We start from the raw sequence: 18,608 nt of genomic DNA on the forward strand, positions 1-18,608 counted from the left end.
AACGAAGAGGTTTATCCTCCACATTGAGTGGTCAATGCATGAAATGCATTGCCAGGATTAGCAGTGGAAACTGATTCAGTTGTAGTTTTCAAAGGGCAGCTGTTTAGTATGTGTAATGCAAAAATTAAGCAATGGTTCGAGAGCATTATGAATTGTTGCTTTTAATGCTTTGCAAAGATCACAAATCTTATGTTTATCCTATTCTCTATAAAGTCTGTCATTCATTCATTGTGCTTGTGCTCAAAAGCCCTAGATCTCCACACTAGAACAGCATGCCAATGAGCACTTTTAAAGTTTACACATAAGATAAGAAAGGTTTAGAGGCATATGGGCCAGCCACAGGCATGGGGGGGGGGGACTAGTGTAGATGGGGCATGCTGGTCGGCTTGGAAGAGTTGGGCCGAAGGGCCTGTTTCCATGCTGTTTGCCTATGAATCATCGTCGTTGTGGCTATCCCTCGAGGTCGAGGATGATGGTCTACGTTCAGTTGTTTTTATGGACTCTCAGGTGGCTTATCAGTCCAATCCTGGCTTTGCAGCTTACAGAACGAAGATGCCTGTGCGTGTGTTTGTTTAACATGTACTTGATGTTGTACTACAAGAAGCACACGCTCCTACACAAATCAATCAACTAATTCCAATGGTAAGGAAACCAAGACGATTGGAGCTATTGCAGCCTTCATTCGCCTTCACAGCCGTTGAGTTCAAGATAACTTTGTCCGCCTGGTCCGCCGTTGAGGTCTTGTAGGTTGGATCGTTCTTAATCTGTACCCTCATCCTCGATCCTTACCGCCATTGGTGGCCCTACCAGAAGCTGGTGCTTCCAACGGCATCACTCGCGGAATCATGGGGTCACGCGAGCCTCTTCACCACGCCAAGGTGAACGATCCGAAGAGGTGACTATGAATAGCAAGTAATTAGTTTAGCTTTAGATTAGAGATGCAGCGTGGACACGGTCCCTTTGGCCCACTGAGTCCACGCCGACCAGCGATTCCCCACACACTAGTTCTATCCTACACCCTTGGGACAAATTACAGAAGCCAATTAACTTGCAGACCTACACTTTGGAATGTGGGAGGAAACCGAAGCACCCGGAGGAAACCCACGCAGGTCACGGGGAGAACGTACAAACTCTGTACAGACAGCACCCGTAGTCAGGATGGAACCCGGGTCTCTGGCGCTGGGAGGCAGCAGCTCTACCGCTGCGCCACTGTGCCGCCCTGATGCAAGGTTGCCTGTACCAGTCTGCTTTTTGTCCTTTTTTAAAAATTCCTTTTCATTCTTTTCTTGAGCAGTACTTGTTAAATGATGCCTGCTGATGATTCTGCAAATTATTCACTGCTCAGTCGGACGTTAGAGTTCATAGTGGTGTCGGAAGGAACTGCAGATGCTGGTTTAAACTGAAGATAGACACCAAAAGTTGGAGGAACTCAGCGGGCAGGCAGCAGCTCTGGGGAGAAGGAATGTGTGAAGTTTCGGGTCTCGACCCGAACCGTCACCATTCCTTCTCTCCAGAGATGCTGCCTGTCCCGTTGAACTACTCCAGCTTTTTTGTGTTTATCTTTGATAATGATGTCCTCTGGTACATCTTGCACACATCTTTTTTTAATCAGTCTATCGCATCAGACTGAGCAAAGGCAAAAATCTGAGTAGTACCTCTTCCTTTATTATACCCTAAATTAGCAGTAGTACATAAGTGTAAGAAGTCATTCTATCTTGGCAAAGTTCACACAAATAACACGATTAACATGCTGAGCATGATGTTGAAATCATTGCTCAACATCATACTCAACATGCATGACGATGAGCAATGTCTGCTTTCCCAGATCATTTAATGTAATATGCACACATTGCTTCATTAAAAGACTCTCTCACTTGGTCCATGTTAGCTTATAAACAATCACCATAAGGAGACAATGCGAGAGATGAGCTTTCGCACTAATTAAATAAAGGAGCGCCGTTGTGCTAATTGCTGAGTTATATATTTCACTCCTACCGGGTTGACACTTTGTGATTTTATTCAGTTCACAGTAAAAATATAAATATTTGTCAATCTATAATCCTTTCGATAAAATGAGTATTGAGGTGAAACATTTTATTTATCCCTTCTAGGGTAGTACTGTGTTTGGATGTTACTGTTTAAGCAAGGTCCTAGTTACTTTTGGTTCAGAGATTCAGCATGGAAACAGGCCCTTCAGTCCACCGAGTCCACGCTGACGAACGATCACCCCGTACGCTAGCACTAATCTACACACTAGGTACAATTTACAATTTTACAGAAGCCATTTAATCTACAAACCCGCACGTTTTTGGAGTGTGGGTGGAAACCAGAGCACCCAGAGGAAACCCTCGCGGTCACAGGGAGAACCTACAAACTCCACACAGACAGCACCTGTAGTCAGGATTAAACTCTGGTGCTGTTAGGCAGCAACTCTACCGCTGTGCTACTGTATTCGCATATTATAATACTGGCATTTAGTTGTCCAGTTTACTAGTTTAACACCTGCATTGATCTAATAAAGATGAATTTTAGATAAGCACACTTAAATTTTGCACCGGAGTACAATTCGTGATAATCCTGTCCTTAAAGTTCAATTTGTGTGCAAAATCTTATGCATTGGGTTGTGGTTTAATAAAGTGGGCTGTTGGTGCTAGGATTGTCTCAGTCGGTGGAAAATTATGTAATTGTGCATGTAACTCTTCCCTCTGTGACATTAACTTTGGGTTGGTTCCCCCTTGATTTAGTTGTACTTTTTGATGGTAGTTTGGGACAATGACATATAATTTGTTGATTATAATAACCCTGAGTAATTTTGTAAAGATGGTTAGTTTTGTCCTTCGAGTAATCTTTTCTTTAGATCCATTAACATTTGTTATTAATATTGCATAGTACAAGTTCACTATGCTTGATTTACTTCTGCCTGTTCTGGTACATTGACTGTTCTTGGCCATTGCCCTTCTTGGCCATTCTTGATGTGGTAATTATTTCTCAACACAAGAAAATAATGGTCTATATAGAAGAAATTGTATCCGTGAACATTTACAGCACCATAAACTAATGGGGAAGGGATGGATTTTGATTTTAAATAAATTATTGTTCAACTTATTAAACTGCATTTGTCTTAAAAACAAGTGCATAAACAATTTGTTCACAGTTCTATTTTTTTAATATTCATGTGAAAGTGGTTTTATGCAGAACTATAACACTAGTCCAATCAGCTTGACTGAAACTCTCAAAGAATGTTTTATGCACTTATGGCATTGATGCTATTCAGGAGACCGAAAAGCCGGAAATCTCCAGGACCAGACAATGTTTCCCCCTCTACCCTGAAGCTCTGTGCCGAACAACTGGCACCAGTCTACACAGACATTTTCAACCAGTCCCTGCAAACCTGTACTGCCCCTGCCTGCTTCAAAGTCTCCACTATTGTTCCCGTACCAAAAAAGCCAAGGATTACTGGTCTTAATGATTGCAGGCCTGTCGCACTGACCTCAGTAATCATGAAGACCCTTGAAAGACTTGTGCTGGCCCACCTTAAAAATGTTTCACAAACCACCTGCTGGACCCCCTGCAGTTTGTATACTAGGCCAATAGATCAGTGGATGACACAGTCAACCTTGGCCTGCACTTCATCCTCCAGCACCTAGAGCGCCGGGGACCTATGCATGGATTTTGTTTGTGGATTTTAGCTCTGCATTCAACACCATTGTGCCAGAGCTACTACGCTCCAAACTCTTCCAGTTGACTGTGCCTGAACCCCTCTGTCAATGGATCACCAATTTCCTGACAGGCAGGAAGTAGCATGTAAGGCTGGGAAAGCGCATTTCGGACCCGCTGACCCTCAGCATAGGAGCACCCCAAGGCTGCGTCCTCTTCCCTCTCCTTTACTCTCTCTACACCAATGACTGTTCCTCCACAGACTCCTCTGTCAGGCTTCTCAAGTTTACGGACAGCACAACCCTGATTGGACTGATCCAGGATGGGGAGGAATCTGCCTACAGACAGGAAGTGACACAACTGGCGTCCTGGTGCCGTAGCAACAACCTGGAGCTCAATGCTCTTAACATACTTGGCTAATAAATGTATTCAATTCAATGTCAGGTTTATTGTGGGAGAATTGTCTTTGATGGAGCAAAATGGAGCGACAAAGCACATGAGTGAATTTAAGGTAGACAAAAATGCTGAAGAAACTCAGCGGGTGAGGCAGCATCTATGGAGAGAAGGAATAGGCGACATTTAATTTAAGGATCTATTGGATAAAAGATAAGTTAGGCATTTGCCATCCTTTTACTTTGAGTTGCGTTTTTAAATGTAAAAGTTTAATGAGTTGCCGTTACTTAGATGTGCTTTCGCGAATGAGGATAGGTCTCTCTCTGTCATTGCCCATTAAGGCAAGATTGTAAACCAGCAGTTGTTTTGACTTGTATAGCAAGGAAATCCTGAATTATTTATCACATTGCCAGGAAATTCTGACATCTGTTTTGCAGCTCCACAAGATTGAAAAACAATATGGAACATATCTGATTCATACAATTAGAATTATAGTCATAGACTCATATGGGTACAACTTGCCCATGCCGACCAACAAGCCCCATCTGCACTAGCCCCACCTGCCTGCGTTTGGCCCATATTTCTCTAAAACTATCTTATCTTTGAACGGAAACGAGGAAACACATTTTCTCACAGAGAGTGGTGAGTCTGTGGAATTCTCTGCCTCAGAGGACGGTGGAGGCAGGTTCTCTGGATGCTTTCAAGAGAGAGCTAGATAGGACTCACATATACTGAGGTACAGTGGAAAACTTTGTTTTACACGCTATCCAATCAAATCAGATAATGCTACACATAAATACAATCAAGTCAAACTCAAGTACAATAGATAGAGCAATGGAGAAGATACAGCATGCAGAATATAGTTCTCAGCAGATACAGCAATGTCATAGACTAGTTGAGACGCACAGGATGGAAAAAGTCCCTTTGGCCCTACTCACCCATGTGAATCAAGATAGTCCTACAGAGTGAAAATAGGCCCTTCGCCCAACTTACCTGCGCTAACCAACATGCACCGTCTGCATTAGTTCCACCTGCCTGCCTCTGGCCCGTAACCCTCTAATCCTTTCCTGGGTGGTGGGACAGACTTATGATGAAAGAATGGGTCGACGGGGCTTGTATTCGCTGGAATTTGGAAGGATGAGAGGGGTTCTTATAGAAACATATAAGATTCTTAGAGGATTGGACAGGGTAGATGCAGGAAAAAATGTTCTTGATGTTGGGGGAGTCCAGAACCAGGGGGTCACAGTTTAAGAATAAGGGGTAGGCCATTTAGGACTGAGATGAGAAATGACTTTTTTAGAGAGTTGTGAACCTGTGAAATTCTCTGCAACAGAAGGCAGTGGAGGCCAATTCATTGGATGTTTTCAAGAGAGTTAGATTTAGCCTATTTCCTTCACTCCATAGATGCTGCCTCACCCGCTGAGTTTCTCCAACATTTTTGTCTACGTTAGATTTAGCTCTTAGGGCTACCCCTGTCATTTATGGCAATGCAAATTATTTTGAAACCAGTTTACCGATTCTCCTGTGCCTTAATCTTGAGGAACCTTGTTGATAGCTTCGTTTTTTGCCACGTGTACCAAGGTACAGTGAAAAGCTTTTTAATTGTGTGCTATCCAGTCAGCGGAGAGACGATACATGATTACAATCGTGCCGTCCACAGTGTACAGATACAGGATAACGGGAATAATGTTTAATGCAAGGTAAAGCCCGATAAAAGATAGTCTATGGGTCTCCAATGAGGTAGATGGTATGTCAGGACTGGTGATGGGATGGTTCAGTTACCTGATAACGGCTGGGAAAAAACTGTCCCTGAATCTGTATGTGGAGTAAAGAGCATTCACTGCCTTGTTGCTCATCTTCATCAATTCCTCACAAAGTTCAATCAAGTTTGTAAGATTTGTAAAACCCTGTTGAGTGTATGCTTTTCCAGATGTGAGTGGATGCTATCCCTCAGAATATTCTCCAATACCAAGCACTGGTGTGAGGCTCTCAAATCTATAATTTGCTGGTTTGCCCCTATTGCTCTTCTTAAACAGAGGAACAACATTGGTTATTCTCCAATCCTTTGGGACCGCACTTCCCAACTGTAGGAATATCCCAGCAATGTCCTCTTAATCACCTGAGGTAGATGTTTACTTCCAGCCTGCCAAATCGCATTGATGCATTGTAAATCTCCTACAGGTGCATGGCAGAAGCCATCCCCCAGACCCTACTGGAACATCTGGAAAACAAGGACACCTATGTTGGACTCATTCATTGACTGTCGCTGCATTACCAACACAATAATTCAAGCTAAACTCATCTTCAATCCCTTGGACGTAGGAGTCAGTCTTTCAGACACATAAACCACATTCAGTAAGGAAATGCAACATAACCCCCTCTACAATAATTCTCAACACGGGTGCCCTGCACGGCTATGTTCTCAGCCACTCCCTATGCACTCAGTTTGTGGCCATTTATAAATTTTCAGACGATGCTACTGCTGTGGGCTAGATCTCAAACACTGACGGGTGGGAATGCAAGAGATAGAGACCTTAGTAACATTGTGTCAAAGCCTCTACCTCTCCCTCAATATCAGCAAGAAATATGAAGGTGGGTAGAGTACATGCCCCAGTCTACATCAGTGATGCTGAAATGGAGATGGTTGGGAGCTTCAAGTTCCTAGATGTAAATAACCATCAATTTGCCATCCACACTTTTGATCATCCACAATTTGCCATCCACTACTTCCTCAAAAGACTTCATAAATTCAGCACGTCTCCAATAACTTCCCAACTTATGCAGATGTACCATGGGCAGCATTTTATTGGGATGCATCACAGCATGGTTTGGCATCTGCTCTGCCCAAGACCACAAGAATTTGCAGAGAGTTGTGAATGCAGCCCAGTCCATCACAAAAACTAGGCTCTCCCTCCCCATTGGCTACACTTCACACTGTTTCAGAAAGACAGCCAACATAATGAAGAATCATTCACATCTGAGTCATTTCCTCTTCTCCCCTCTTCCAATGGACAGAGAATTTAAAAGCATGAAAGCATATATCACCAGACACAAAATGCTGGAGTAACTCAGCGTGTGAGGCAGCATCTCTGGAGAGAAGGAATGGGCGATGTTTCGGGTCGAGATGAGAAACGTCGCCCATTCCTTCTCTCCAGAGATGCTGCCTCACCCGCTGAGTTACTCCAGCATTTTGTGTCGACCTTCGATTTAAACCAGTATCTACAATTCTTTCTTACACATTTTGTTCACCAGATTCAAGGACAACTTCTTCCCCACTGTTGTCAGACTCTTGAACAAACTGCATCATAAGCTATGGATGTATTCCTGATCTCCCAATCTACTGCGTTACAACCTTTGCAGTTTAAATAAAACTGCACTTTCTTTATAACTGTAGCACTATGTTGTGCACACTGTTTCCTTTCTGTTTGTGCACTATCTTTTGTATTCAATGTATGTATGAATTTCCGGATAGCAAGTAACATTTTCATTGAATTTCAGTACACATGACAATAATAAGCCAATACCAAACTTCCTTCCATATCTCCCTAAGTTCTCTTCGTGGGACCTCGTCTCTCTTCTTGCCTTTGTTGTCTGTGCCAATATGGACCACGGACTCTAGCTGCTCATCCCCTCTTCCCCCCCCCCCCCCTTCAGAATGATCTCCACCCCCTCAGAATCTTCCTTGACCAGGGAGGGAACACACAATCCTGGAGACTGGCTAGCACCACCGCAATCCTTATCTGTGCCCTTGACTAAGGAATAGGGTTCAAGGGGAAAAAGTAAGAGTTACTGTCTCACAGCGCCAGAGACCCAGGTTCGATTCTGACTCTGGGTGCTATCTGTGGGGAGTATGCACGTTTTTCCTGTAACCGTGTGGGTTTTCACTGGATGCGCTGGTTTACTTCCACATTCCCACATGCAGGATTGTAGGTTAATTGGCTTCTGAAGTGTCCCTAAGGTGTGGGCTATGAAAGTGGGATAACATGGAACTAGAATGAACGGGTGATCAGTGGTTGGCGTGGACTCAGTGGGCCGAAGGGTATGTTCCCGCGCTGTATCTCTAAACGTAACAAATAATTATTCAGCTGTTGAAGCAGTTACAATTTTTCTTGCTTCAGTGCGATTCGATAGTTCTCAGTCCTTTTTCGGAAATTGAGAGCTGTAGTCTATTTAAAGGATATCAGCATTCCTTAGAATTCTATTTTGGTTTTTGTTGAAATGAATAAATAAGTTGTTGCCAACTGATTCTCCGTGGAGGTGGGGTGAGAATGCTCATGTCGAGAATCATATTGTCCACTCTGCCGGATTTACAGACTCCTCTTTTGACACACGCATACGCAGCTGTGGTAGCTGTTTAAAAAAAAAAAAAAAAATCCAAATAAGCGTGGAAGTCGGGGGTGGAGTTTGGAATTGCAAAGACCAAATACTTGGAATGTAAAATGTTTCTCATGCCCCCCCCACCCCCCTCTCCAGGGGTCTGAATATCAGTAATCTGGATTATTGAGGCATGATATTCCCTGCGTTATTCACCGTGACAGCCGTCTGAGGAGCTGCAGATTGCTTGTTGAATAACCAGTGCCTCTCGCTTTAAAAGCCACGCCGGATGGTCAGTGTAGGAAAGAACTGCAGGTGCTGGTTTAAATCGAAGGTGGATACAAAATGCTGGAGTAACTCAGCGGGACTGGCAGCATCTCTGAAGAGAAGAAATGGATGGCGTCACCCATTCCTTCTCTCCAGAGATGCTGCCAGTCCCGCTCAATTACTCCAGCATTTTGTATCTACCAGATGGCCAGTCGCTGTGTGCTAACTCCCTCGAAATTTGCTTTAAAATATATTTTTCATTGCGCCTGTGACACTGTGCACCTTTAAGTTATCATGTCTTAGTTAAACACTCTGCAGTGGAATTATTAATGAAAAGAGCTACTGTAGTTTTTATTAAACCACCTTGGAAAGTGAGCAAAGGTACGGCAGATGAATTTTAACTCCGACAAGTGTGAGGTGATACTTTTTAGGAAGTAAATAGCAAAACCCCGGGTTGCGTTGTTGACCGGAGAGATCTTAGGGTACAAGTGCATATTTCCCTCAACAGAAGGAGACCATGGTGAAGGTTGCAAATAGCAAGTTTGCCTTTGGCCAAGACATTGAGCAAAAGAGTTTGGGCATAACGTTGCAGTCATACAACATGTTGGTTCGGTTGCATTTGGAGTGTGATGTTGTCACGCTACAGTACAGATGTAATTAAGTTCCATTGGGTGTAGAAAATATGCCTGGGTTAGAGGGCTTTAGTTATGGGGAGATTGGATAGGCTAGCTTTGTTTTCCCTGGAGTGAATGAACCTGAGGGGTGAACTGGCAATTCTATATAAAATTATGAAAGGCATAGAGAAGGTAGATAGTCAGATGGTGGAATCTTGAGCAAAATCTAAACTACAGGTACTTGATTTGGACAATCCTATCAATTTGATGACACTATCTATGTCAAAACCAAGAGGACATAGCCTTAAGGTGTGACAAAGGGAGTATGAGGGGTTTTTTTCCACATGGAGAATCATCAATATCTGGATATTGAGGAACTGCAGATGCTGGTTTAAAGCAAACATAGACATCTCTGTAGAGAAGGAATGGGTGACGTTTTGGGTCGAGTCGAGTCGAGGTCTGAAGAAGGGGCTCGACCCAAATTGTCACCCATTCCTTCTCTCCAGAGATGCTGCCTGTCCCGCTGAGTTACCCCAGCATTTTGTGTCTGTCTTTGATATCTGGAACTTGCAGCCAGTGTAGGTGGTGGGAATCAAATGCAGTCACGCCATTTGAGAGACTTGTAGACAGGCATTTAAGATGGCAAGGCATGGGTGAATGAGGATTTTAATGTCAGCAAATGAAATTAGTGTAAATGGGCAACAGAGATTGTCATTGAGGTGATGGGCCAAAGGGCCCTTTCTCTGTTGCTCAGTACTGACTGTGACTCTAAAATAAGGGCAGGGCATTTAATACTGAGGTGTACAGGAATTCCTTTGCTCAGAGGCCAGTGAATCCCTGGAATTCTCTTCCCGTGAGTGTGGCATTGTTATGGGTTTATTGTGTACTGAGTTACAGTGAAAAGCTTTTGTTTATCTAATTGTGCTATCAAATTAAATTGGATAATACTATACGTGAAGGTCCAGTGGAGGACAGATCATGAGATGGGATTAATATTTTTAAGATTAAGAGAGATGAGGTGATGACACAGAAGAGGAGTCGAGGCCAGCTTGGATCAGTCATGATCGTGTTGGATATTGCCGCAGGGATAAGGGGACAGGTGGCCTACTCTTGTTCCTATTTTCCAGTGTTTTTGTGATAGCTATTAACACAGAACATAGAACAGTACAGCACAGGAATAGGCCTTTTGGCCCACAATGTCTGTGCCAAACACGATGCCAGGATCCAATCTTATCTGCCTGCACCTAATCCATATGCCTCCATTCCCTACATATCCATGTACCTATCAAATTGGATGACCTAGATCCTCCAAGAAATACAAAATACTGGGGTCCTTGTCTGAGATTAATCCTGCCATAGAATTTTTTAACCAGGGTAATTGTATGCTATTTTGTTTTGTTGTTCTCCCACTCTCACTGTCAGTGTTTTGTTTGGTTTCGAGAAACAGTCCCTTCGGCCCACCGAGTTCGTACCGACCAGCGATCCCCGTACATTGACACTATCCTACATACACTAGGGACCATATACACTTATACCAAGCCAATTAACCAACACACCTTTACGTCTTTGGAGTGTGGGAGGAAACCGAAGATTTCAGAGAAAACCCACGCGGTCACGGGGAGAACGTACAATCTCCGTACGGACAAGCACCCGTAGTCGGGATCGAACCCAGGTCCCCGGCGCTGCAAGCGCTGTAAGGCAACAAATCTGCTGCTCCACCGTGCCACAGCAATGTTGTGTTTTAGTTTTTAAGCATATTGCACTATTTACAGATACTGGTACCCCCCACCCCCCCCCCCGACAACTGTATATGACTAACCTTTATAAAACGTAGCAATGAATACAATAAAACCTGATTGACCGTGTGCATTCAAGCAAACAAAGAGCATGTGTCCCACCCTAGGCTGAGACATTTGATGGGAAGTTAAAAAAAACTACACCTCATTAGATGATTTGCAAGCAGTGTTATTTTGATCTGTCATCGACACAATGCACAAATTGAGAAATGAGGGTTCCAGTTATCGTTTGATCTCTCTTTTCCCTTCTGATTCTTATAACGTGCTTACTCGTGAGAATGTTTGGAAATTACATTTTGATGCCAGCGGAGCTGTACTTTAGTAAAACTCCTTCTGCAGCTTAAATAATGTTTGGTCAATTAGTTGTTTTATGGGGTAGATGCGTGATTTTCATCACTAATTTCATTTTGTACGTCATAAGGTCATAAGTGACAGGAACATAATTAGGCCTATCAAGTCTAATCCGCATTCAATCATGACTGATCTATCTTTTCCTCCTATCCCCATTCTCCTGCCTTCTCCCTATCACCCCTCACATCATAACCCCTGACACTTTTGTAGGTGTTTGCACCTGTGTTCATTGATAGGCCCCAGAGATGAGAGAACTACAGTAAATGTTATTTGAGGGACATAAGTGCAGATACTGGAATCTTGAACAAAAAAACAAAATGCTGGAAGAACTTAGTGGATCAGGCAGCATCTGTGGAGGGAATGGAGAGGCGATGTTTCAAGTCCGAATCCTTCTTCAGACACTTGTTTTACAGTTTGACCCACAGAGTTCCTCCAGCGAATGTTTTGATACCTTGGGGAGAAAAATGACTTTAATTGATCTTAATTATAAATCCCTTGGTGTTTTGGAAGCTGAATACTTTGAGCCATAATCCCATCAGAATGGCCTATCTTACTGTATCATTTCTTCATTGGGCATTGTGGTAAGAGTTGTGTTTACAGTTAGCCCTTGATGAATATATTTGGTGCACAGTTGGCGATTATCAGATGTAAACCTGGAGTAAGCCCACTGCACCCTAGGGATACTTGATTTGTTATGGATGTGAACAGTGCAAGATTATTTTTGTATTAAGTATGGGTCTTCTTCTTATCGACTCCACGCACTAGGTTAGAATTTTTTCAGCCAGAGCTGAACACACTTCTCGGCATCTGCATTCAATGGTGTCTGTCTTGTCACTTCTTGTGCTTCTTGTGCGCGGTGGTGGAAAGATTGGTGGAAACAGGGCCACGACGTGAACGCTCTTTCCTTGACCCCTATTAAATATGAATGTCAACTTGAGGCTATCCAAATTGTGCAATAGAGTGGATGCGGAGAGGATGTTTTCACCAGTGGGAGAGTCTAGGACCAGAGGTCATAGCCTCAGAATTAAAGGATGTAACTTTAGAAAGGAGATGAGAAGGAATTTCTTTAGAGGTTGGTGAATCTGTGGAATTCATTGTCACAGACGGAGACCAAGTCAATGGATATTTTTAAGGCGAAGATTGACAGATTTTTGATTAGTACGGGTATCAGGGGTTATGGGAAGAAGGCAGGAGAATGGGGTTGAGAGGGAAAGATAGATCAGCCATGATTGAATGGCAGAGTAGACTTGATGGGCCGAATGGCCTAACTCTGCTCCTCGAACATGAAACTGTTTCACTGTACCTCGGTGCACATGACAATAATAAACCTAAATCTAAATCAAATAGAAAACCATCAGATTCTTCTTCTTGCGTATGGCGTGCACAGCCTAAAGTTGTAGGACAACTTGTTCTATTTGATCTTATTTGATTGTGCACGCCGGATTGATTTCATTCGTCGAAACAGGGCGGACCACGTGAAGGTTGCAATCTTTCACCCCAACCATCGGCTGATAACATCCAGAGCAAATATATCCCAGATTGATTTCCCTGACTGCATCTTCTGAGCTTTCCTCAGTTACAGTGAGCAGGTGGGCTTCCATGTGTATGAGCTGGAGGGGGAAAATTAATGATCATTTGTAGTTTTTCAAATGGCTTGACCCAGGCTCATCTTAAAAGGATAGTAGACAAAATCTAACTATGGTAGTAAAGTTCTTATTCATGTGTTTGTGTTCTGTGGATCATTGTTTCAAAACTCCGGTTAAAACAATGGTTTACAGGTCAACTTGTTGTTCCATTTTGATGATTAATTGATTTAGAGATTGCGACATCTTTGTCCAACTGATTATTAATTCATATTTTAGTGTTTGGGTTTCTTTTCAGGATGCAAGACTGCAGCAGTGTGCTATTCCAGGCCTGCTTCGCTATGCTTGGGTTATTATATGTGAGAGCTGATTCTCAGGGTTCAGTGTGAATTAAGTTATATTGTAGATTGCAGTGTTTTTATTTTAATGCCCCTTTTGCCTCGTAAGTATAAAGTACTGGAAGTGTGCTGCAAAGTTCAGAATTGTGTGGAGAATTGCCAGCAGGAAACTGTTCTTCATAACAACTTTTGGATATAAAACTGCTTATGGTGTGTTATACGTTGCAGTGTTAACAGAATATTTTGTTATCAAGGCATCGTGCACTGTTGATGTCCTCTTGGCATCTGGCCCAGGACGACCTGTTTTTTGCATGGCTGCACTCAATTAGTACAAAGCGCAGAATCTGAGATGATTTCAGAAGAGTCAACAAATGGTTTGGGATTTTATTCTAACTTGACGCACTTCTTTTGTTGCAGGGAAGTGGAGTTCTCTAATGGATGACTTTTCTATGAACACATTCAAGGCTGGCAGAATGAAGCTGTGCGTGGTTTTTCAGCTTGTGCTTTTGACCCTCTCATTATCGGGTTGTGATCTGGCCTTGGCTCTGAATCACGGTGAGTTAATGTCTATTTCTGATTGCTTTTACTAAAATTGATGGCTTTTCTTGGAGTTTGCAATGTTTTATCCTGCCTGTTTATCCATCTCTTTTCCTGTCACCATTTCAATTAAGTGACACAAGGTTTAATATAGGGTGGTTGCACGTCAGTCGATGTCACGAAACGTGACGCGCACTGTTGCCATGCAACGCCTTCTGGAGTACAAGCGTTGAACCTCAGATAAGCACTTACTATGGCTGCCAGTACAGCGGGCCCATCTTCTGTCCCAGCATCTGGACTCCACGCTGACTGGGCAATGCCACAGACCCACAGCCCGTGACAGTGCGGCCGCACCGGGGGAGACGGGGTTGAGTGCGGCCGTGGCCGGATAACGCTGACCCTGGGGGGAGAGTGGGGGCTGTCCCGAGGGATGCGCTCCTTTAGCCGTTTACACCTTGGTACTCGGGTTCAGAGCACTCAGTCACTCTCCACAATTCTTTACAGCCCAAAAATCGACCATTTCAGCGTTTTTTAGCAGGTAAGAAAGTACGCGTTTCGTGTGTTAACGGTGTATGCCGGAGGCTGCCATATCCTCCAGAAGGATTGAGTTGCTCTGTGCGTCATGCCCTTTGACTCGATGACCCCCCGATAGAACATAGAATAGTACAGCACAGGAACGGGTCCTTTGGCCCACAATGTTTACGCCGAACATGATACCGAGTTAAACTGATCTCATCTGCCTGGGAGGAAACCGAAGATCACGGAGAAAACCCACGCGGTCACGGGGAGAACGTATAGACAAGCACCTGTGGTCGGGTTCGAACCAGGTTCTCTGGTGCTGAAAGGCAGCAACTCTACCGCTACGCCACTGTGCCGCCCATTCATTAAGTTGGATTTAGAGTTTTCTGTCTGCCTCATTAATGCTACCCCGTAATTCTCAGTTTGTATATTCATAAATGCAAACCAGATTACTTGCAATATCAACAAGAATTGCAGAGTTTGACAAGACCCTCGGTCATTATGAGGAGAAACGCCAAACTGAGTTTGTTTTATTTTGAACAGAGGAAACTGGCCATTAATTGAGACGTACAAAACTATGCAAGGATCAGGTGGGTTAAGTAGGAAAGAGATATTTCCCATGGTAGAGAGAAATCTATAGCAAGGCACAGATTAAACTTAATTAATACCAAAATTAAATAGATCGGAGGATTTTTTCCCCACTCAAAATATTATTGGAGCCTTGATTTGGCCTCCTAGAAGAATGTAAGCTTTATTAAGAGGTACTTGAAGAGCTGTACTGTACAGACGAGAGCTGGGAAGTGAAAGTACTCTAGTTTGGTGAATAAATGAATGGAAATACGTTATTATCACATGTTTTGCTTCCACAAGTATGCAAAGAGTTGTCACATATTGGTCCGTCAGACCTCCAGCACCCACCACTGGCCTACCTGGCTTCGAGCACCCACTGCGGACCAACCCGACCGCCGGCCCGTCCTTGACCGCCGCTGGGTCTTGACTGCTCGGAGGCGCTCACCGGGAGCTTCCCTATGCGGCGGCGCCCGCCGGGAGCTTCCTAGTTTCGTTTAGTTTATTGTCGCATGTGTCGAGGTACAGTGAAAAGCTTTTCTTGTATGCTAACCAGTTAGCGGAAAGGCAATACATGATGACGATCGAGCTATCCACAGTGTACTGATAAAGGGAATTACGTGATAAAGGGAATTACGTTGGGGTGGAGGGTACTGCATCGAGGAGTCCCCTGCAACCTGTTTCTCTCGCGGTTCACAGACTCGCCAGCCGCCTGCCACTTTTGTGGGCTGGAAGAGTCTGTGTACCACGTGTACATGGAGTGTGTGAGGTTGCAGTCCCTGTTCCAATATCTAAAGGGGCTGCTCCTTGCCTTCTGGCTGCGCTTCACACCCACCATCCTCATTTATGGACACCCTGTGCGTAGGGGAGAGCGTAGGGCTGAAGATGTCCTGGTAAGGTTGCTCCTGGGCCTGGCCAAGCTGGCCATCCGCGAGTCACGGCGCCAGGCGGAAGAGGGCTCTGCCCGAGCCGGCTGCCCGCCCCTTTTCCTGGGTTATGTCCGTGCCCGGGTGGGGTTAGAGAGGGACTACGCCCTGTCCACGAGCACCCTGGGGGATTTCCGGGACCGCTGGGCACCACGGGGGGTTGAATGCATCCTGGACAAGGATTGTAACATAGTTGTATAGTAGTTTATTTAGGATATTTGTTTGTCTTGTATTATGGTGGTGGGTTCTGGTTTGTTTTATTGTATTGCAAATATTATTTTTAATAATTGAATACATTTTTTGATTTAAAAAAAAAGGGGGAATTACGTGAATAACATTTAGTGCCACACAAAGTCCAATAAAGTCTGATCAAAATAGTCCAAGGGTCTCTCCAATGAGGTAGATAGTAGCTAAGGACTGCTCCCTAGTTGTTGGTAGGGTGATGTTCAGAAACCTGAGCATATGGACTCCTGTGCCAACATTGTCTATGATTCTGTGAAGTGCCTCCACCCCAAGTCATGATTACCAAGAATTGATGCAAGTTTCATAGTGATGTTAGAGATAGTGGTGAAAAGTTTGTTCCAACACTTGGGTTTTAGTGAGCATCTTAAAGGAGGAGGTAGACAAAAGTGCTGGAGAAACTCAGCTGGTGCGGCAGCATCTATGGAGTGAAGGAAATAGGTAACGTTTCGGGTCGAAACGTTGCCTATTTCCTTCGCTCCATAGATGCTGCCGCACCCGCTGAGTTTCTCCAGCACTTTTGTCTACCTTCGATTTTCCAGCATCTGCAGTTCCTTCTTAAACATCTTAAAGGAGGAGAAAGGATTGGAAAGGTTAAAAACAAGGAACTGGCGGTGTTGTTTTACAAAAAAAAAGACACACGGTGCTGGGCTCAATGTGGTGTGGGGGTAGGGGTACAAAGGCAAAGGCCTCTGCTGAGGTTCACTTGCACCTCCTCTAACAAGCATTTGGTGTCTTTTTGTTGAAGAGGTTCGTGCTTGAAATTCCGGAGTTTGGGAATTTGGCAGTGTAAGACTTACCTGCCTGCAGTTGAGCAATTGGGTTTGTGGGAGTGATGAACCTAGAGGAGTGCCAATATCTCTGAAAGTTGTGGAGCTGGGGGAGGAGCAGAGAAGGACAATGGTAAGACCAAAGAAGTATTTGGAAAATATGTGATTTTCGTAACTAAAACTCGCATAACTGGGAGCCTCTAAAAGTCCAAACACAAAGGTAAGATAGAAAATGGACAGCAGATTTTGAAGATAGACACAAAATGCTGAAGTAACTCAGAGGGACCGACAGCACTTCAGGAGAACAGGAATGGGTGAAGTTCCGGGTCGAGATCCTTCTTTGGACTGAAAATCAGGGGAGAGGGAAACAAAGTATATAGAAGAGTAAGGGGTTTCACACCGTCTCCTCTGACTCTCAGTCTGATGAAGGGTCTCGACCCGAAACGTCACCCGTTCCTTCTCTCCAGAAATGCTGCCTGTCCAGCTGAGTTAAGGGCCTGTCCCACCAGCAGGCGATTGCATGCGTCTAGCGCGTCCAAACGTGGTGGCATGAGGCGTACGACCTCGTGGGGCCGGTCCCAATTCGAACCACGGAGGCGTATGGAGTTGTGCGGGGCTGGTCCTGACATCATACTCACCAATCAGCTGGGCAGGAGGTGGGCCGACTGAATTTGGATGTCGCACGGCGTCGGGCGGTGACGTCATCATGCAACGGCACGCCGGGCGGTGATGTCATCGCTCAACGCCACGCGCTAGACATATGCCGTCAAGACGCTGCGTAAGACATCAAGACGCTGCGTACGACGTCAATACGCTGCGTACGCCCGTCGAGGTGCTGCGTAGGCCTCAATGTGGCTGCGGGCCGACAGGCCGTTGTCGCGCGGGATTTTCGGATAGGTCAAGATTTTTGGAGCCCCGCGCGATGTCGGGACCAGCACCGCACAACTCCATACGCCTCCACCGATCGAAGTGGGACCGGCCCCGCGAGGCCGTACGCCTCAAGCGACCACGTTTGGTTGCGCTAGACGCATGCTATCGCATGCTGGTGGGACAGGCCCTTTACTGCAGCAATCTGTACGACTGGGTTGGAATTCACACAGTCCCTCATTTTACTTTGATTAGCTAATCACAAACTGGCTTGCTCACAGGGTTGGCCCCAGGCCTCATCTTAAAATGTTTTTCTCCAACAGAGAGACTAATAAATACACTCACTGAAGACCAGTCATTGCTTGTGTAGAGTTCAGGCTTCAGACCACTTGTGTCAAGTGACTCTGGCAATATTTACTCAGCTACAGCTTAGGATGTCAAAGTCCTAATCTGCGTTTTTTGTTTGAATGGAAGTAATTTGTTAGCTTATATTGTTCATTTTAAAGCATTTACACATTTTAACGTGTTTACTGTGTTGTCTGTTAAAAAAGATTTTAATGGACATTTTAAGAGCATATTTCTGTTGTGCAGGGATGGCGGCGGAGATTGTATCAGGTACAAAATAGAGAACATAAGTAATATCGGCTTTATTTTTGTTACCCATGGAAAGTATATGTGGACTATGAGGACACTGCAGTTAATGTTTGAGTTACTAATGAGATGAGGTAATCTGTAATCTTTTGCCATGATATTGTTGAAGAACATCTTTTTCCTGCTTCCTTTTAATTTAAAGGAGTGTTTCTCTTGGCAAGATCATAGCATTTGAGCATAAACAACAGGATGATCAAGGGCTATGAACCTATTTTTGC

General features: G+C 44.4%; 1 protein-coding gene across 2 annotated transcripts in view; it reads left to right on the top strand.

The window, feature by feature from the left end:
- lifr (LIF receptor subunit alpha) overlaps positions 1-18,608 on the top strand; it is a 119,712-nt gene that overhangs the window by 53,871 nt on the left and 47,233 nt on the right. For both annotated transcript variants that reach the window (XM_033018492.1, XM_033018493.1), the window contains exon 2: positions 13,731-13,868. In XM_033018492.1, coding sequence (XP_032874383.1) covers positions 13,748-13,868 — 121 coding nt within the window. In that variant the 5' untranslated portion in view covers positions 13,731-13,747. The remainder of the gene's footprint in view (positions 1-13,730; positions 13,869-18,608) is intronic.

Source organism: Amblyraja radiata, chromosome 3 (genome assembly GCF_010909765.2).
Source record: "Amblyraja radiata isolate CabotCenter1 chromosome 3, sAmbRad1.1.pri, whole genome shotgun sequence".
Lineage (NCBI taxonomy): Eukaryota > Metazoa > Chordata > Chondrichthyes > Rajiformes > Rajidae > Amblyraja > Amblyraja radiata.